The sequence below is a fragment of the Podarcis raffonei genome, chromosome 7, assembly GCF_027172205.1.
Source record: "Podarcis raffonei isolate rPodRaf1 chromosome 7, rPodRaf1.pri, whole genome shotgun sequence".
Lineage (NCBI taxonomy): Eukaryota > Metazoa > Chordata > Lepidosauria > Squamata > Lacertidae > Podarcis > Podarcis raffonei.
The window spans coordinates 45708992-45730248 of record NC_070608.1 but is presented as its reverse complement, the minus strand read 5'-3'; the positions used below and the strand labels follow the sequence as shown (position 1 = coordinate 45730248).

The 21257-nt window shown below is 41.4% G+C and overlaps 1 protein-coding gene across 8 annotated transcripts in view; it reads left to right on the top strand.

The window, feature by feature from the left end:
- RBBP8 (RB binding protein 8, endonuclease) overlaps positions 1 to 21003 on the top strand; it is a 42416-nt gene extending 21413 nt beyond the window's left edge. For 4 of the 8 annotated variants that reach the window (XM_053396390.1, XM_053396389.1, XM_053396393.1 and 1 more), the window contains 12 exons: positions 258 to 368; positions 1725 to 1813; positions 2634 to 2713; positions 4511 to 5354; positions 5614 to 5740; positions 6192 to 6283; positions 7485 to 7599; positions 9062 to 9232; positions 9756 to 9825; positions 12134 to 12230; positions 15971 to 16116; positions 20467 to 21003. In XM_053396390.1, the coding sequence (XP_053252365.1) occupies positions 258 to 368; positions 1725 to 1813; positions 2634 to 2713; positions 4511 to 5354; positions 5614 to 5740; positions 6192 to 6283; positions 7485 to 7599; positions 9062 to 9232; positions 9756 to 9825; positions 12134 to 12230; positions 15971 to 16116; positions 20467 to 20506 (1982 nt within the window). In that variant the 3' untranslated portion in view covers positions 20507 to 21003. The remainder of the gene's footprint in view (positions 1 to 257; positions 369 to 1724; positions 1814 to 2633; positions 2714 to 4510; positions 5355 to 5613; positions 5741 to 6191; positions 6284 to 7484; positions 7600 to 9061; positions 9233 to 9755; positions 9826 to 12133; positions 12231 to 15970; positions 16117 to 20466) is intronic. The other 4 variants (XM_053396392.1, XM_053396394.1, XM_053396395.1 and 1 more) reach the window with 3 other exon arrangements.
- The last annotated feature ends 254 nt before the right edge of the window (positions 21004 to 21257 follow it).

Genomic DNA, 21257 nt, shown 5'->3' with positions numbered 1-21257 from the left:
AGGAATAGTCTTAACTCCCATCAGGTCAGGGGAAAACGGTGTGAGAGGAGCTGCTCCTGAGCTGGGCATTGTTGCTTGCTCTGTTTCTGGATCTGAATATGGGGGAGAATACCTCTGGGCCAGGGGCAGCTCTTGATCAGGCACAAGGCAGAGAACCACCATTGATATTAAGGAGGAATTGCTGTAGGAATCCATAAATAAACTTCATTTTATAAAGATGCTGTATCTGATTATGACCTTTATTTTTCTCTTTCTAGAGCTTGGGAAGATCCCTCTTTCATCCACACAAAGGGATGTCTGTCCTGAAGAAGAAGTATTAGTGTCTGATACCTGCGACCCACAGCTCTCCCCAGTATCACGTAAATTTAGCAAGTTTTGCCATTATATATTTAAATTAGTGATAGTGGAAAAGAGTAAAGTCAGTTTTCCTTGGTAATCACTCTGTACAATTGAAGATTTTTCTTGTTTTACTGCTTAGAGGTTTTTTTTTAATTAAGCAGTTTATAAATACAGTGGTACCTCGGGTTACATACACTTCAGGTTACAGACTCCAGTAACTCAGAAATAGTACCTCGGGTTAAGAACTTTGCTTCAGAATGAGAACAGAAATCGTGCTCTGGCGGCGTGGTGGCAGCAGGAAGCCCCATTAGCTAAAGTGGTGCTTCAGGTTAAGAACAGTTTCAGGTTAAGTACGGACCTCCGGAACGAATTAAGTACTTAACCTGAGGTACCACTGTATTTTAAATGAATGAAGCTTTTAGTGGAGATCTTTATCCAAGTTCATATCTATATTTCATCTGAATTTTGTTCTGTTTTGTTTTTGCATATGGAATTGTTTAATTGTTGGTGTTTGATGCTTTGAGGTATTTTATGGGGAGCGATTCATGAATGGAATTGAATAAATAAGAAAACCCCCAATGTGAAAAGTGCACTGTACAGTCCTTTGGTCTGTTTATTCTTCGTTAGAGGAGACATATGACCCAGAACTAGCAGCCCTTTCAGGAATCTTGGAGATTGCCCATTTGCCCAGGCATTTTACTGACTCTTATGAGGAAACAGGGACACGGTTGGCACTATGGGTTAAACCACAGAGCCTAAGATTTGCCGATCAGAAGGTCGGCGGTTCGAATCCCCACGACGGGGTGAGCTCCCATTGCTCGGTCCCTGCTCCTGCCAACCTAGCAGTTCGAAAGCACGTCAAAGTGCAAGTAGATAAATAGGTACTGCTCCAGCGGGAAGGTAAACAGCGTTTCCGTGCGCTGCTCTGGTTCGCCAGAAGCGGCTTAGTCATGCTGGCCACATGACCCGGAAGCTGTACGCCGGCTCCCTCGGCCAATAAAGCGAGATGAGCGCCGCAACCCCAGAGTCGGCCACGACTGGACCTAGCGGTCATTCACCCTCCAAAGCTATAGGGAAGAGTTGAATAGAAACCAGGAATCTCAAGAGAAGGCTACTGCAAACTTGCATATTATTAAATACTATTATGTTCATCTAAATTGTTTCTTAACTTGAGCATTCAAGAAATAGGTTTAAAATTAAAAATCAAGGATTCAGAAATGTTCTGCTTAATTAATTGCCTTGGAAGAAATCATAATTCTATTATTGCACAATTCTCAATTTATGGACCTCTTTTTTTAAACCTAATCCTATCTGTACTAGCAAAAGTGGAATATGTTTTATCATGCATGTTTTGAGTTACTGATTTCTTCTCTCCATCTGTACAGATGAAAAAATAGCAGGAGAGCGCACTGCTACAAGATCACCATTTGCCTTGGCAGTTGTTGTTGCAGAAACACTTGGACTTGATGAGCCTGTGAGTACTGTTTTCATGATCTGCCACAAAAATCTAGTTGGGAAATAAACTCTCCTAGGGAAAACCAGTTTTTCTTTTGCTTATTTTGTCTCAAGATTGGCAAAAAGTACCACCAACCAACTGCTAATGACACCGGATGAGACAATTGACTATGTATAAATCACTGTGTAATCATTGTTATCCATTTATTGTGTCAAAAACTAAATGTAAATTACAGTTCATTTTGTCATTTTTCATTACTGGGAATTAATGTTGGTTTTCAGAAATGTATGCCGCACTTGTATACTTATTAAGTCTTCAGAGACTGAACGTTTTTATTTTATTTTTTGCATGGTAAATTGGAAATAAATTGCATGAAGGTGGTATAGAACCATATCTTTTAGAATTGCTACTCATATTACTTTGTTGGTGAAATATAACTCATTCATTGCAGTGATTTGATTTAATGGGATCCCTTTGCTATAGCTTCAGCACATAATTGGTTAAATAAAATTATATCAGATAAGCTGAGTGCAATCACACTAATCCAGCTCAAGGAACTATACTCAAAGAAGCAGGCTTTTCTGAGCATATCCAGAATTTGACAGATAACTACATGTACAAGCAGGTGCTTCATTCTCAATTTCCTCTTCTATTCAGCAAATCCGGGGTTTGCATACAGACCTGCCTCTACTTTTTCTTCACGCTGATTGTTCTGTCAACATAGGCCTGGCTAATCCATGGCCATGGAATTAAATATGAATGTGTGCATTTTGAGCTTCTTAAAAAAATGTGCCATACCAGAAGTTGCAAAACGTAAAGTGGTGTTATTATTTCATAGGAACCTCGGAATAAAGCACAGGGAGATTTCAGAAAACAGTTGGTTCATGTGTTTCCTAAAAGTAATGGTGACAACTTGGAGTAAGTCTTAGAATTTTCTTTTTTAAAAAATATATGAAGATTTTACATATGAAGCTAAATGAACTTTCATAGAATAAATTTTGGTAGAAATGTTTATTATAGTAATGTATTATAACATATTTAATATATTAGTGAAGAAAACTTACCACATTTTAGTTCGAAAGAGTATAAGCCGTTAGAAAATAGCATACTTAGATTTTCTGACAATATCTGAATTTTTAATATATGTCATGTAATAAGAAAAATTAATATGGTTTCCCTGCCAATATTTTGTACTCTGAATAGAAGTACTTGGTAACATGCCAAATAATAATAATAATAATAATAATAATAATAATAATAATAATAATTTATTTATATCCTGCCCATCTGGCTGGGCTTCCCCAGCCACTCTGGGCGGCTTCCAAAAAAATACTAAAATACTGTAATACATCATACATTAAAAGCTTCCCTAAACAGGGCTGCCTTCAGATGTCTTCTAAAAGTCTGGTGGTTGTTGTTCTCTTTGACATCTGGTGGGAGGGCGTTCCACAGGGAGGGTGCCACTACCGCGAAGGCCCTCTGCCTGGTTCCCTGTAACTTGGCTTCTCGCAGTGAGGGAACCGCCAGAAGGCCCTCGGAGCTGGACCTCAGTGTCCAGGCAGAATGATGGGGGTGGAGACACTCCTTCAGGTATACTGGACCGAGGCCATTTAGGGCTTTAAAGGTCAGCACCAACACTTTGAATTGTGCTCGGAAACGTACTGGGAGCCAATGTAGGTCTTTCAAGACCGGTGTTATATGGTCTCGGCGGCCACTCCCAGTTACCAGTCTAGCTGCCACGTTCTGGATTAGTTGTAGTTTCCGGGTCCCCTTCAAAGGTAGCCCCACATAGAGCGCATTTCAGTAGTCCCAGCGGAAGATAACCAGAGCATGCACCACTCTGGTGAGGCAGTCCGCAGGCAGATAGGGTCTCAGCCTACGTACCAGATAGAGCTGGTAAACAGCTGCCCTGGACACAGATTTGACCTGTGCCTCCATGGACAGCTGTGAGTCCAAAATGACTCCCAGGCTGCACACCTGGTCCTTCAGGGGCACAGTTACCCCATTCAGGACCAGGAAATCCTCCACACCTGCCCGCCTCCTGTCCCCCAAAAACAGTACTTCTGTCTTGTTAGGATTCAACCTCAACCCCAATCCTGGTCTTATGGTGTCTTTTTTTATGCACACACCCTATAATGTTTTTATTTGCAGTTTCTAAAATAATAAATCATTTACCACTTTAAAAGTTCAGAGGTCCTATTTGGTGTATTACAAAAAGGCATAATAAATATGGACAGAAGGTTAAAACCTCATGGCAGCATCTGCTGAAGCATGGATGGGGAATCTGTGGACCTCCATTTGTTATTGGACTATATCTCACATCATCTGTTGCCATGCTACCTGGAGCTGATGGGACTTCCAACATCTGGAGGGCCAAAGGTTCTTTACCCTTGTGCTAAAGACTCAGAAACCCAAGGATCTTTGAGCAGGATATTGAACAAGCCTACTTACCTTTCATCCTTATCTCTATTGACCCTACACTGCAACTTTTGTTCAAAATCAGGGTTTTCTTAGTGTGGAGTGTGTCCAGCTCTGCTTATGTTGATGTTTCTGACAATAACTCTAGTCTTTCAGAAGGGAGTGATAATTTAATTCCTCTCTTAAATAACTGTTACAGCCTTATGCTGGATGTTACTTTTTTTCAATGGACTGGTTTGTTTTTTGTACTAGTTCACATTAGCGGGGAAAAAATATTTTCAACTTTTAACTATTCAGATTTTCAGATCCACCTGAGGACGCTTCTCCACTTACAGACTGGGATTCTAAGGTACCTTCTCCTGTTTTTGGAGCCTCTGCAAATGTGAAGAAGAGCAGCTTGGGCCACAGTACAAGTCTTTCCTCTTCTGTGTTAGCAACAGGACGTAAGTCAAATCTGAAAAACAACTCCATCAACAATTCTTCCTATTCTAGATCTGAGAAAGTGAAATCAGTATCTGAAGATGTTGCTTTTGTTGTACCGCTTAACCCTGGGACTGAAATAACCTCTGTTATCAGCCAGGCTCCAGCCGGTAAGCAAGTGGTTCTGAAACAGAATGCAGATGAGCCCATAACATGTGTGACCAACACACATTTAGATAAAGATGAGACAGGCAAGAGTGACTTCCTTCTCCCATCACAGAAACAATTAGGCAGCCGATGCCCTAAAAGGAAGAAACCTGATGAAAGGAGTTCGCATGTGATCAGCTCTGAAAAAGAAAATGCCTTCCCTTCCCATGCAGACAATCCTCCTATCAATAGAGATAAAATAACTGATAAGCCTTTAGATTTATCTGATCGCTTTTCGGGTTTTCGCTGTCAAGAAAAAAGCCATGTAAGTGCTGAGACCTCCAAAACTAGGCTGAGGCAGGCAACTCTTTGTGATGTTTTTCAACCACCAGTGAAAGATTATTCATCTAAAACCATCGTTGGTTATCTAATGAGCCAAGATTCACCAGAGGATCCCTGTGTACAGGAAGCATCCCTGGAGAGAGAACCTCAAGTACAGATAAAAGAAGAGATCACTTCCTTTTGTAATCCACCAAACGACGTCCTGGAATCAGAGCTCTTTGAAGATATGGAGGTAAGTTTGTGAGCAACACTGTTACCTAGCATAAATAAACACCTGAAGTTTTCGGGGAACGGTAGCAGTTCTTTTGCTTCTTTGCTGAAGAGAGTTCACGTGACAGTTATGCAACATTTGCCGGGGGAACTTTCTTGCTACTTATTTCTACTTCTAGGGTGGGGGATCAGGAGACTGATACAGCTGGCTAATGTGAATTACGAACAGCATAGACAGAATATTTGGGCAAAGGTTTTTAACATTGTAATTGTGTCGGTAGGCTGCTGCTGTCCATAAACCAACAAATAAGAGGATAAGGTTACAAACTGCAGTAGGTGAGCCAGCATCTGTGCTTCAACCAAATCCTTGCAGAGTGAAAAAAGCCGCAAATCTGCACAAGGAACAAGGTACCTTGTAACTCATCATATTATTGAAATATCAGAACATTGGCGTTCTTTGTCTTGCCCTTTTATTGGCGTTGCCATCATCTTAACAGAGATCCTACATACCCATTAGGGACAGATCTGTAGCGAGTGTCTGCTACATCCATAATCCTGTCAACTTGCTTCAGCCAGGGCAAAAGGGTTGGATTTCCACAAGGTTTTTGCCTCGGTCAGCCTTAAAACAAAAAGCCACCCTTCTATTGACAGTAATGAAAAGGAAAATAGAGGTGCCAATTCCAGGGCTGTCACACTTTTTCATCGATCTTGAGGATACCTTTGAAAATTTGCCCTTTTATAACAGTTGAGGTCTGGAATAGTCACTATTTGTCTCTTTTTTTAATCTACATATCCTTAGAATTCTAAGAATTTTAGAACATTCATTTCTTTTACAAATTAATTCTCTCTTCTTTTGAAGATAATTCACCCTTGGAAAATGTGCAGTGGAGCATAGACCCAGGAGCAGACCTTTCCCAATACAAAATGGATGTTACTCTGATAGATGCAAAAGTAAGCAATCTTATACTATGACTATTACTAAGCTCCCAGAACAAACCAAAATATTATTTATGGCTATTAACCTGTTATTGGGGACGCGGGTGGCGCTGTGGGTAAAAGCCTCAGCGCCTAGGGCTTGCCGATCGAAAGGTCGGCGGTTCGAATCCCCGCAGCGGGGTGCGCTCCCGTTGCTCGGTCCCAGCGCCTGCCAACCTAGCAGTTCGAAAGCACCTCCGGGTGCAAGTAGATAAATAGGGACCGCTTACTGGCGGGAAGGTAAACGGTGTTTCCGTGTGCTGCGCTGGCTCGCCAGATGCAGCTTTGTCACGCTGGCCATGTGACCCGGAAGTGTCTCCGGACAGCGCTGGCCCCCGGCCTATAGAGTGAGATGGGCGCACAACCCGAGAGTCTGTCAAGACTGGCCCGTACGGGCTGGGGTACCTTTACCTTTATTAACCTGTTATGCTTTACTCAAAATAAAGCAAGACTAGAATGGTTCCTATTTGAAGTAATGTTAGTTTCAGAAACGATAGAAAAATGTAAACTTAGTTCCTGGTCTTGCAAATGCTTAGAAAGCCAATTCAGATATACAGTTTCTGAGTTTGTCTTGTATAATTCTACCAGCTTGGGAAGGCAAGTGGAAATTGTTTATCCATAGAAAAATAATTCATTAAGGAAAAGATATTCAGATTTTCTTGAGTCTTACTCAGGAAAGTTTGCCTGCATCTCACAGAAGGAGTATTATATATTTCATTGAAAGAGAGGCTCATTCAGTTTTGTTTTGGTTTTTTAAAAATACTAATGAGTTTGGTGGGTTGCTTCCTCAAATGTAATAGTTCATTTGCTAACATGAAACTGAGTTAGTACATTTGCTTGTGTCATTTATGTGATAGATCCTCAATGTTTGGAAGTTTATAGACTAGTTTTGGAGAATGATTTGAAGAATATTTTCAGGCCTGGTGAATCATGGGAAATGCTGAGGTTTAGATCAGAGATCTCTCAGCTTACATGTTACACAGCTTGCAAGTGATAACACTACTAAATGAATATGTGTGATCTACCCCTCCAAAGGATTCTTTCAGAATCTTAAAATGTGATCCACAGTCTGAACACGTTTTTGTTCCTGGTATTTGCTCTGGTATATGTATGTATTTGATTGCAATATCCTAAAAAAAATGTTACATAATTATTTTGTGACTCTGTTGCCTAAAAGGAAGGGATCCAAACAAGAACTGAAGCAGAGACTGTAGACATGGACTATACATATGTCAGTGATAGTATTCTAGTAAGAATGAAAAATCAAGAACATAAAGAAGTAAACAGTTCAAGTAAGTTATTTTTGTTTGATTGTTTTAATAACATAAGTGAAAAACTGAATATAACAATTACAAGCTCCTTTGCTTATAGGGATGTATGGCACACACATGGCTGCCCCATGTACCAAGATGAATTCCCTGGTTAGCATTTAAGAAAGGATGATGGAAAATGCATGAACAGTCCATCAGTTCACTGGAAAGATAAAAAGAATAAGCCCCACTCCAACAATGCACAGCTTAGAAAATGAGGGCAATAGAACAATTGGTTGGGTCCAAAGGTTCAAAATGCTTATGTTTGACTTGAAAATAAGCCGTGTATTTTTTTCATGCTTTATAGCCTTATAACTCTCCCATAAGGAACCATAGTCATTATTATAGTCTTCTGGACCAAGCAATGTTGTAAGTTACGGCCTGGTGTATGTTTCTTGAGCTTTGTCTAACTTGGTAGCTGTGTGTCTTTTATGGAGGTGAATTATATGACTAGAGTCCTGTACAGTCTGGTAGCTTCTCAAGTGTACTGCTGTAATGTACCATATGCTCAGCTATCCTGGAAGACAGTTCAGAAACTACAACAGGCCTGGAACATGGTAGCTTGTCTACTTTTCAGAGGTAATAACCAGTACATATAACCTTGCTTCTTTTTTTATTTTCACTTGTGAATAGTTCATTTCAGGGTAGAATTCAACATGCTAGACTTGCCCTATCAAAGCCTTTAAATACTTGGATCTGGGATAACTAAGGTCCACTTAATTATTCAGGTGCCACCACTATCGATGATAACTAAAAACTGGGGCTTCTGTAAAAGTTTTTAGTGAGTTGGGGTTAAGAGAATTCTAAAAATTGTGGGTGCTCTTACCTTTGAAGTTGAGGTGCTTTAAGATATTTCTTATTTATTTAGTTTGCAAAAACAAAGCAAACCCACACACAACAAAACACCTTTAGCCTGCTCTGTGCAGCCTTTTGGCATTCTTGAGATGGAATGCCCCAATCAGAATGTTGCAGTGAAGCCTGCCAGGCTGCTGAGGGCAGCAAAGTCACAGCCTAAACTGGCAGCAAGATTATTAAAAAAAGAAAGAAAAGCCCTCAGCCAGTTCATATTTAAAGGTAAGACCCCCTACTCCCAATACCCTGCAGGTTCTTAAGAAACTTATTTGTTACAGCTATTTATACCCCACCTTTTAGGATACAAATTTGAACAATGCCAAGAAAGAAGATTTACAATTGTCATTATTCTCTTCCTGTATTCTAGTATTTACCAGAAATTCCCAAGAAGCTATTTAAGTCATGGGTTGGTCCATCTTTCTAATACAGATAATCAAGATGGCATGCCTTAAGTTAATAAATAACAAAGCTAGTTTTAGAACCTGATTGGTTTTATTCATCTGCTACTAAATATTCAAATAGATCATGCTGCTTTTTAGCTCAAGGTGTCAAGAATAATGCTAGTAATAATTGTTGCTCACATTTGTCGAAGGAGAGAAAAGAAGAAACGACACCTTTGCAGAAATATTTGATCGGACATCATATGAAGAATATGAATCCTATCTAGAAGATGACAATGCCCTAGGATGTAACAATAGGGAGTCTTGTCAGGCGGAAGAGGAAGAAAAGAAGGAAATGTCAACAGTAAAGAAAAGCTTACAGAGTATGTATTTGTTTTAAGACTTGTAATTCACTGCCAACATTGGGTGAGGTTGAGTTACAGCTTTATTTTCAGTGCACATTGGATTTCAACCATGGATGGTCCTGCCAGCAGAACCTCAGTTAGGAGAGCTGTTTGTGAGTGGTCTTCCACTAATGGGATGTTCCTGCTGCTAGAAGTAGGTGACAGTTCTCCGCTTTCAATGGACATCTGCCCCAAATGTTTGAGGGACCTTCCCAAAGCAGCTTGAGGCAGCATAGGGGGTTGCAGAAGGAGGGGAAGCCTATCAAAAAAATCTGCACCACCCATGTACTCTAGCAGGAATGTCTACTAGATCCCAGATCCCTCTAAGGAGAAGGAGCCCTACCATTCAAGGAGGGCTAATTCGAAACCAAGTCATTATCTTTTAAAAGATCTAGGTGTTCAAGGGAAATTATCATTGTTTTCAAGTACTGAGAAATCTATATTGTAGTTGGCTGGGACCAAGTTCGTTTCCTTAAATTGATGACGTGTTCTATATTTTCAGGGCATGGAGACAAACAAGATAAAACCAAACAGAAGGCTTTTGTGGAATCATATTATAAAAGTGATGAAAGGTACATACAATATGCTTGTGAAAATCATCTTTAAGGCAACCAGACTTCTTCTGTATAAAAAAAGATGATTCGCTTGTTTTTCTTCAAGTGATTACATGGCAGAACTGGGATGTCATAGTTTGAAAAAGATCAAGTAAACTTTGAGAAGAGTCATAAAGAATGTGAATTGAGTGTAAAAATGCACTGCTTTATTTTAGTTAATTGTAGATTAAACATATACCGTATTTTTCGCACGATAGGACGCACCGGTCCATAGGACGCACTGAGATTTGGGGGGGAAATAAAGGGGAAAAAATTTATTCCCCCCCCCAGGCGCGGGGCTGGGGCGGGGGAAGCCCGAGCTTCCCCCTCCCCCAAAACGGGACCCAGAGCCATGCCGAAGCTGCGCGCAGCTTTCGCATCGCTCTGGGAGCTTGCGGGGCTGGGGGAGGAGGAAGCCCTCCGCCAGCCTCCAAACCATGTCGGGAGACAGCGGGATGGCGCGCTGCGCCTCTCCCGCTGTCCCCCGAGTTTGCGGGGCTGGCGACGGGGAGGAGCAGGCTTCTCCCCTTCGCCAGCCTTCTAGCCAAGTCGGGGGACAGCAGGAAGGGCGCGCTGCGCCTCTCCCGCTGTCCCCCGAGTTTGCGGGGCTGGCGACGGGGAGGAGCAGGCTTCTCCCCTTCGCCAGCCTTCTAGCCAAGTCGGGGGACAGCGGGATGGCGCGCTGCGCCTCTCCCGCTGTCTCCCGAGTTTGCGGGGCTGGCGATGGGGAGGAGCAGGCTTCTCCCCCCCGCCAGCCTTCTAGCCAAGTCGGGGGATAGCGGGAAGCGCGCACTGCGCCTCTCCCGCTGTCCCCCGAGTTTGCGGGGCTGGCGACGGGGAGGAGCAGGCTTCTCCCCCCCCGCCAGCCTTCTAGCCAAGTCGGGGGACAGCAGGATGGCGCGCTGCGCCTCTCCCGCTGTCTCCCGAGTTTGCAGGGCTGGCGACGGGGAGGAGCAGGCTTCTCCCCCCCACCAGCCTTCTAGCCAAGTCGGGGGACAGCGGGAAGCGCGCGCTGCGCCTCTCCCGCTGTCCCCCGAGTTTGCAGGGCTGGCGACGGGGAGGAGCAGGCTTCTCCCCCCCGCCAGCCTTCTAGCCAAGTCGGGGGACAGCGGGATGGCGCGCTGCGCCTCTCCCGCTGTCTCCCAAGTTTGCAGGGCTGGCGACGGGGAGGAGCAGGCTTCTCCCCGTCGCCAGCCTTCTAGCCAAGTCGGGGGACAGCGGGAAGCGCGTGCTGCGCCTCTCCCGCTGTCCCCCGAGTTTGCAGGGCTGGCGACGGGGAGGAGCAGGCTTCTCCCCCCCGCCAGCCTTCTAGCCAAGTCGGGGGACAGCGGGACGGCGCGCTGCGCCTCTCCCGCTGTCTCCCGAGTTTGCGGGGCTGGCGACGGGGAGGAGCAGGCTTCTCCCCGTCGCCAGCCTTCTAGCCAAATCGGGGGACAGCAGGAAGGGCGCGCTGCGCCTCTCCCGCTGTCCCCCGAGCTTGTGGGGCTGGCGGTGGGGCTCTCCTGAAGCCTGGAGAGCTAGAGGGGTCGGTGCGCACCGACCCCTCTCGCTCTCCAGGCTTCAGCGAAAGCCTGCATTCGCACCATAGGACGCACACACATTTCCCCTTCATTTTTGGAGGTGGAAAAGTGCGTCCTATAGTGCGAAAAATACGGTACCTGTTTCCAGTTTGTGGAGAATGAAGAAGATGAAAGACATAGGGATATATCTTCCATTACTGTCAGTTATATTAACATGGGATCCTTACCGTTCCTTCCAAGCCTCTCTGTCCATTGTTCAGCACCCTTTAAAGATGAACAGAGATTAAGAGTAACAGTATTTAGTAGATTGCACTGATATGTTGTGCCTTTGCCCATTATACCTAAAATAATACTGTGGTCAGGATTTGAATGACAGTTATGGTGGCCATCTGTTCTTAACTCTCATTGGTTATATAAACATGAAAAAAGCAGTAAACATAAAAAGTAGCAAAATATTCAGATGTACAATATTTAAGTTAGCTGCCACAGCAGTTATAGATCCCATTTTAAGTATGTTTTATAATTAATCGTAAAGCAACAGCAAAACCGAAATTGCTAAAGCAACTTGAAGAAACATTAAACCAACATAGTTGTCTTAAATAGTTTTAAGTTGTAAAATTGTTTATAACAATGTGCTTTAATGCTGTAATTCACCCTGGGATCTTAGGGTAAAAGGCAGTTAATAAATAAGTAAATGATAGTTTTCTTATGCAAAAAATAATATTTGCAACCTTGTTTAGATCTTGCAATTTCTGTTTACTTTCCAGAAGGAACACTGTATTAGATTTTCCTCACATTGAGGTGGTCCGTAAAAAAGAAGAAAGGAAAAAATTACCTGGACACACTTGTAAGGAATGTGAAATTGTAAGTTAATTATTTTTCCTTGATATCATGAACCTCATTCTGTTTATTCAATTGAATAAATTAGGTATCTCATGAATTTCATATACAGAGACATATATCTGTAGCATAGCTGATGAAATGGTGCAGTGTGCATTTAACCAAGGTATGCATGACCCTTATTTTTGAATATTTAGCTACCTGCTTGACTATAATATGTATTGGGAAGAAATGGAAATAACAGAGTGCAATAAAGACTCCTGATTTTGAACAGTGCAAAAATAGAGTATAGATTAAAACTGAAAATGCCTGTGAAATCTCCTGGACACTTCTATAGGTGCACAGGGTCTCCTGCAACTTGAGATTTTCAGTTTTTAACTCATGCTTCCGAGGATCCCCTGACATCAGAAGTTGCTATTCGTATGGGGTGAGGGCTGCAGTTGGAAGAGAGCCCTAGACACTGCCTACATAGTTTTAGGATCTAAAAAAAAATAATCCATACTAAGATTGAAATTGACCGTTTATCATCACAAGGGAATAATACATATTAATAATTTATAAACTGCTTTTCTACTTTAAGCATTTCTCCCCAGTCTTAAGTTATTGCATCAAATAACTTGATACAAATTTCATCTAATTATGCTGTAAGCAGAGTGGATAAAAATCAATGATTTTTAAAAAAATTTTAAAAATTGGATTTTTAAATTTAAATCAGATTTTTTTAATCGGATTTTTAAAATAAAATGCTTTTGGAGGAAAAATCTTTCTAAAGATAGTTTTCTATTTAAGTTACATTATAGTCCAAAGACTTTTCATTAAGTACAGTGGTGGCCCGCAAGACGAATGCCTCGCAAGACGGAAAACCCGCTAGACGAAAGGGTTTCCCGTTTTGGAGGTGCTTCGCAAGACGAATTTCCCTATGGGCTTGCTTTGCAAGACGAAAATGTCTTGCGAGTCTTGCCATTTCCCCCCCGCTTTCCCCCCCCCTTTTTCTAAGCCGCTAATAGCCTTTTAGCAGCTCAGCCGCTAAGCCTTTAATAGCCGCTAAACCGCTAATAGCGCTAATCCGCTTAGCCGCTAATGGGGTTGCTTCGCAAGACGAAAAAACCGCTAGACGAAGAGAATCGCGGAACGGATTCTTTTCATCTTGCGAGGTACCACTGTGAATGATTATTTTTCTCCTTCCAATCAAGTACATCAGAAAAGTTGTCCAGATATAAACAATAATTTCATAATTATCTATATATTTATCTATGTATTTCTGATAGTATAACCAAATCAGTAATTTTTGATGTAACTAAAAACTACTCTGAAAATTTATTATTCCAAAAATGAAACCTTCCTCTGGTAGTAAATATTAAGAGGATGCCAGCAAGGTTGAACCTTTCTGTAAAAATGATTTAAATCAAGCCTTACTGACTAGTGATTTAAATCAATTTGATTTAAATCAAATCCATTCTGGCTGTAAGAGCACATGTAATTCATTCATTAATGTATTCTACAATTTGTTTGGGAGCATAGATGAGTCTTATACTATGTAAGAGATTCCATTTACTGTTTTTAACTTGTATTTCCATCTTTCTTATCTATTCTTCCCATTTTAAAAAAAAAACACACTCAACTGTATGTTTCTGAAATTAAATATTTAAAAATAAGGAGCTTAATACAAACTTAATAAAAACTTTGCGATACCTTTCTGTATTGCACATAGCTTAATCTATAGCCTACTGTGAAGCTTAATTTTGTTCCAAAATATGTGAAATCCAGAAGCCTAGAATAATAAGAAAGGGACATAAAAGCAGCTCTGTGTCTTGTGCCAAGAGCTGTGTGTGAACAATTTTAATTTCCTGTCTCTGCACAGTGCAAGACTTCTCTTTAAGAACTTGTCTCTTGTTAGATTTTGGTGAGTTACTCATAGCAGTGACTATGAGATTGGAAACACATGGGGAATATTTTTTATAATGAAGAAATGTTCAGAATAAAGGCAGAATTTTAAAACACTTACAGAAAGAGGCTTTTAATATAAGCAGTCCAAGCTAACTATTTTCACAAAGGCAGGTGGAATTTCAGCAGTAGCATTGCACCAAAATAATGGGATGTGAGGCAGAATCATAGCATTTGTAGAATTAGAAGGGACCACGAGGGTCATTTAGTCCAACCCCCTGCGATGCAGGAATCTTTTACCCAACATGGGGCTCAAACCTATGACCCTGAGATTAAGAGTCTCATGCTCTACCAACTGAGCTATCATATGGGTTGACTACATTCATTATTTTGTACAGCAAATATGATAGTGTTTCGTGTTGTTTGGTTAAAAAAAAATCCTGCCCAAAAGGCACCTTTTTTGGTACACTAAGCTTCATAAATGAAATAAAATCCTAAGAAAAGAATGCAGGGCACTGTGGAACTCTGCCTAAACCCTTTCTTGAGATTATTATTTTTTAAAAATAGATGTTAGGTTCCTCTGCTTTCCTCTTTTCTTTGTCGATAGAAGTAGGGAAAACTTAGGGAATGGCCTTAAGGCCCACCATTACCACAGCAGAAAATCTTAGGTCAGCTGAATGTGTGAACTGACTCCATGGATAAGCACTGCATGGGAGGTGATGTGAATGTGTTGTATGTGATGTTTGTTTTGCCCATGCATTTCATCCCTTCAGTCACCAGAACTTGAATGTGTAAACCAGCCTTTAAAATCCCACACGTTTTCTAAGCACCGCTCTTCAGAAACTGATATTTTCTACTCACTGCCTACATGATATGCCCCTTTTGGCATTATATATTAGACCATTTTTATGATTCCTCAGTGTTTGGAATTTGCAAGCTGTTAGATTTCTAGTTAAACTGAAGCAAGAATTTAGCTTTAAGAAAGAGATTTCTGAATACATATGGACAATGTGGTACTGCACAATATCTGTATCATACAGTTCTGACAGGGACCATGGCTTGAAGCACAGCATATTATCTTAGTAAACGCAAAGGGGAGTAAATGTACTCCCTCTTGAAGTATTATGGAGCCTTCTTAGAGAGCCTTTATGTGTGAGTTTGTAGCTGTTATTCAGGTCAGTGGGAATATACTGTACATTGTTTTCGGAACCTTAGAACTGTCAAACTGCAAAGAAGCTAAAGGTCGCCTAGACTCAATACCCTGAAGCAGGAAACGGTGTACCAAACTTTTAAAGAGGAAAAAGATTGTAAAACACACCTGTTCTAAAATTCTAAAATAAATAAAAATCTGGCAACAGACATCCCATTCTAAAGGAACATTAATATATTATCCTGTTAGAATCAGTATAGACATGAGGTGAAATGGGGAGCAGGAAGGACAAGAGTAACACTGTACCACTGTCAGGCCGGAATTGGTGAAATATGCTGCTGAATTCTGCACCAGCTGAAATTTCCAAACACTCACCCAGCATCACCCTCTGGAAACTACCATCCAAGCAGGATCGGAACCACCACAAAGCAGTACCACCTATCCCTAACTCGGGCAGCCACTCCAGAAGGATACCATGGTTGGTGGTATCAAAAGCTGCTGAGAGGTCAAGGATAATTAATAGGGACACATATCCCTGTCTCTCTTCTGACAGAAGTCATCAACCAAAGCAGTTTCTGTGCCAAACACTGGCCTAAACCTTGATTGAAATGGAGCTAGAAAACCACTTTCTTTCAAGAGTGCTGGGGGGGGGATAAGTAAGAGAACCTTTTTTGGGTATTCTGATTCAGGAGTTATTTCTTAATACTGAGTTTCTGCAATATCTCTTTAGTACTATGCAGATTTTCCAGAAGAGGAGAGGGAAAAGAAGTTAGCTGCCTGTTCAAGGCATCGGTCTCGCTATGTTCCTCCTGATACACCAGAAAATTTCTGGGAAGTCGGATTCCCATCCACCCAGAAGTGTGTTGAAAGAGGCAAGTATGTGAAATAGTGGCTTAAAAGGTGGTACAGTCAACTAACAGACACAGATCTGTCTTCTTCATATTCAGACTTGATCGTTGAGATCTTCTGATGGGGCTGTTTTGGTGGTCGCCTAGACCCCTGAGGTTCAGCTGGCCTTTATCAGGGACCGAGTCTTTAGTGGGATAGGCACTGCCCTGTGGAACTCCTTGCCACAAATTTGCCAGGCATGATCCTTGCTAATACAGGTTTGGCAGGCATGATCATTTTTAGACATATTTTTAAAACTATATAATTGTGACAGGACTTTAAAACCTGAGATTCTTTGCCAACCAGCTCTAACTGCTGCGTTTGATGTTTTTATTGTAATACTGTGTTTTTAGTCTGTATACTGCCTTGAGATAGTTTATATGAAAGTGCAGTTCACAAATATTAAAATTAATGTTTCATCAGCCAATTGGGTTGTATTGAACATTACAGGAATCTACAGTACCAGCCTACAGAACTACCACTGGGGGGAAACTGGGCCAGATTCAACTAAGTACTTTCACTAGTAGGAGCCCATACAAGGGCTCCTGTTAGCACAGAGGGGCTTTCCCCCCTCCCCTGCCCATGTATGTCAAAATTGGCTTTGAGAGGGTTTGGGAGAAAAACCAGAACAGCACGTGGGACGGAGGAGAGAGGTCATTCCATTGGACAAGCAGAAATGCTTGCATTGGTGGAACATGTTTTAGTGTGACGTTGAATTCCTCCCACTATTTTTACATTTATTAAAGTATTTCAAATACTTAACAAAGTGTTCCCTTTACTTAGCTACCCACCTGCCTGTTAACAGAACTTAGGATTGTTGATGTTTCAGAATGAGAAACAATGGCTGCATTGCACTTCATGGTAAACCAGTTACTAGTTTGCTATGAACACATAAACAACACCTGCTTGGCTCCTTCCTGGCACTAAACAATGATGCCTGGCTTAGTGTTGAATCTGAACTGGAGATCATGGTTTGATTTGTTTCAGTCAAACCACAGTGTGAAGGAAGGGTTTGTTCTTTACTTCCTGCTTTCTGTTTGGTTTGCATAAGCCAAATGGTTCAAATGTAATGCTAAGTCAGGGATTTTGTAGTTTTTTTGTTCACACTATGGGGGCAATGAAACAGGAGCCATCTGTGCATCTGTTGTAAACAATTAATCATGGTTTACCATGATGTGCAAATGTGACCAACTTGAAATAGTTTGGTGGGGAAAAGAAAAAGAAACCCAGCACATAAATATTCAAGAAAAAATATGTTTTGTATAGTTTACCACTGTATATGTAATCAGAAGTAGTATTCATTGGTGGAATCCTCCTTAAATCAGTTTCTAGTTGCTGCAGTACACACATTCTTTATCTGAATGCAATCCAGGCATTAAATGATCTCCCAGTAGATTAGTGCTATACTGCTTTCATATGCAGGAAGCCATGAAAAAAACTATATCAATCCCATTTCCTTTTAAAGAGTATCTAGAGATCATCAGCTTCCTCATAAAATACCTCTTGTTTAGTTTAGAGTTTTTATGCTAGAAGCCTTTCAAGCACAAAGTTACTCTTAGTTACCGGTATTTAGAATGCCATTATTTAAGTGGGTGTACTTGAGAAAGGCGCCTAACTTTTTTCACTCTGCACTGCCAGTGGCACTTCACAACAAGGAACAACTTATTGAACTAACATTTTTATGTGAGGAGATGGAACAGCAGGGAGCCAATTTGTCCTGTCTCTGGAGCTCAGGTCACCTGTTTTACTAGCAGGAAGACTAGACAAGACTCAGGCATTACTCGTTTGGGACAGGTAGAGTCTTTCCTGTTCTGTACAAGGGATGCCATGTCCAAAGCCCAGACCTCCCACAAACTTTCTGCAGAGAACTGCCAGTACCAGTTGGCTCACTTGGATTTTGCTAATAGGGGAAACTGAATCCATGTTCAATATACCCATGTTCAAACCCTAAGCCAAGCAAGATTTTATCATCAGGTGCATAACCAGCATTGTGCCCAGTGTGTCAAACTATTGCTCAAAAGAAACATTTCTTATAAATAAAGCTAGGACAGCTTGTATGACATAGGTATGTACCAGATAATTTTCTTGGCTGGGGTGCTATGGAAACTTAAACTAGGACAGCTAAAATAAATGGGAGCGTGGTCATTTATTTCAGTGGATTGTACTGGTAGTCTTTGGGGTTTTTTGCAATATCATTCATGTCTCATGAGAGTTCATCAGTGTTTTAAATGTATTAGTTGTGCACCCTGTTAAATATTAATACATACATTCATTAATCTTTATAATAATAGCAAGTGATAATATTTTCAATTTATTTAGCACTTTTCCTAAGTGTTGGAAGTACATTACAAACATACTTTCAGAAACATTTACTTGGTAGACTCAATATTATTATCTCCCTATTGCAGACACAGGCCTGAGTCGAAGTGATAGTAACCTATGTCGCCCAATCAGTCCATTACTGTGGTGAAAAATGAACCAGGGACACCTCCACTCTAAGCTTATTTTTGTAACCACTATATTATGCTAGCAAACTGTTTCCCTGTTTCAACATAGAAAGTTACCCTTACATCTGGAACTAAAAGCTGTGCCACAATAGCGGTTAAGAAGCTTAAAACGCCAAATAACACTGTTTGGTATGCTGACCACAATAGTTTGGTTGCAGTAGTTCCACAGGCATATGCTTCCTAATCACTCCTGGCTGAAATCCAATATACTTCTTTGTAATCCTGGATCAGAAGCTTATTTCAAGTACAAACTTTTAAAAGAAATGTATTCTAACCAGATAAATTGTTAAGAGCGCAAATAATTTCACAAATTTGTGAGTCGAGGACCCGCTCCCCGCTTAGTGATGAAATAAGACACATGGACACAAGCATTTTAGGTTAATGGGCTAAAAAAGGCCACAACTTTATTGGTTACAGAATGTAAGTGGTATTGGCTTAGGCACTAGATCTGAACAGACTATACTTGACTCCTGCCCGCTCTGCAGGGAGTCACACAAGGGTTAACAACCTGTAGGGGGAGCTTGTTGATGCAAATCAACTGGAAGCTTTCCCCTAGAGTCACCTGAGGGTCATGACATGGCCCTGGCCCACCACCTGGGCATCAGACAGGAACCACGACCGCCAAATTCCTTTAACGGAATACCCTTCAAGGGGAGGGGTAGGTGATGGCCACAACCTCCCCTCCAGTACACAACGCATTTTCCAATGCCTAACCACCAAACCTTACAAAGTTCTGACGATTTGCTACGAGGTAGGCGAAAAACCAAGTGGCTGGTGCCAATCTGCCAAGTAGAAAAAATTCCTACCAGGCCCTTTGGACAACCAAGGTGACCAACCGAAGTCCATAGCAAGGTCAGGTGCAGAAGCAAAACCTAGAGGGAGGGCAGGCAGGTGATCCGAGGAAGCCAGAACAACAAGGCAGTGCTTGTGTGCCCATGGCCATTTTTAAACAGCTAAACCACACACCCCAGCCAGCCAGATTGACTGGCTAGGGTGCGTGACACGGGCACAGGACTCCAGTGACGCAGGGGCCCGGCCATGCCCCCCCTGCAAGCGCAGGAAGCGATTTCCGCTCACAACACCTCCCCTCGGGGAAGAGGAGAGGTTTTTTCATAGACAATGGACAGATTCTTTCCATTTTATGTGTATGAATCCTGAAATGAGAAACTTCAGTAACATTGAACTTATTTTCAAAATAGTCCTTAAACTTTTAAGAAAAACTTTTCAACAGAATCATAGAATTGTAGAATTGTAGAGTTGGAAGGGACCACAAGGGTCATCTAGTCCAGCCCCCTGCAGTGCGGGAATCTTTCACCCAAAATGTGGCTTGAAGCCACAACCCTGAGATTAAGAGTCTTAGGCTGTACTACCCAAGCTAACATTTCTCCACTATTTTTTAGGAAATGGTAATGATTACAGTGGTACCTTGGGTTACATACGCTTCAGGTTGCATACACTGCATGTTACAGACTCCGCTAACCCAGAAATAGTACCTCAGGTTAAGAACTTTGCTTCAGGGTGAAAACAGAAATCGCACAACGGCAGCGTGGCGGCAGCTAAAGTGGTGCTTCAGGTTAAGAACAGTTTCAGGTTAAGAACAGACCTCCAGAACAAATTAAGTTCTTAGCCCGAGGTACCACTGTATATTGCTTCTAACATTAGACTTTTCGTATGGACACTTTTTTACAATTTTTAATATAAAAATTTTAAAAGCCACTTAACACTGAAATAAGCAGGAATTTCTCCCAGCTCTGTTTGATAGTGCTTTCTCTTGCCCAAATCATGTGTTGAAATTTCGTTGTGTCTTTTTTCTTTTTTCTTTTTTTTTTAGGTTACATAAAAGAGGATCTTGCTCCCTGCCAGCGTCCTAAAAGAAGACAGCCTTATAATGTGATGTTTTCTCCAAAAGGCAAGGAACAAAAAACATAACTTGAGGAATAACCTTTTACAAATTGAGAAATCCTTTCGTTTGTTTCCATAAATATTTAAAGTCAGTGAAAAAAATAAATCCATCTGAAAATCATGGTACCTAAACACAACTATTTAATGTATATATATTTTGGGTTTTGTATATATGTTTGTGTCTTGTCCTGATTTTGCACCTTGTAGTTTGGAGGACCTGTTTTCTGTTCCTTTGGAGTCTGCAGTTCATCTCCCTACTGGCTACATTTACATGGTGTAAGTTGGTGTCACTTTCGGGGGCCAAGCACATTGCAGCTGCTAACTTCAGGTGTAGGAGATTCCTGTGAACTTTAGTTGGAACTTTAGAGGGTGCTTCCATGTTGCACTGGATAACTTAAATAATTTGTAACCACTTTCCTTTTGTAATAATTTTTGGAAAAAAATTAATAAAAATGGATTTTCTTAACTATGACTCTTCCTACCTGCTCTTTCCCAAATCTTTTATTTTGGATTTAAATACTTATTTGTCCAACAGATGCGTTAACACTCATAATTTAGCAGTTGTATTATTAATCCTACACCATCATTACAAAGCCCCCCTAACAAATACAGCAAAAATTCGAGGCAAAAATCTGGCTTGCATGCCACTGTCTATGGTTTACCACTGGGATGAGGCACCTGTGGCTCTGCAGATGTCCCTGAACTTACAGCTTCAAACAT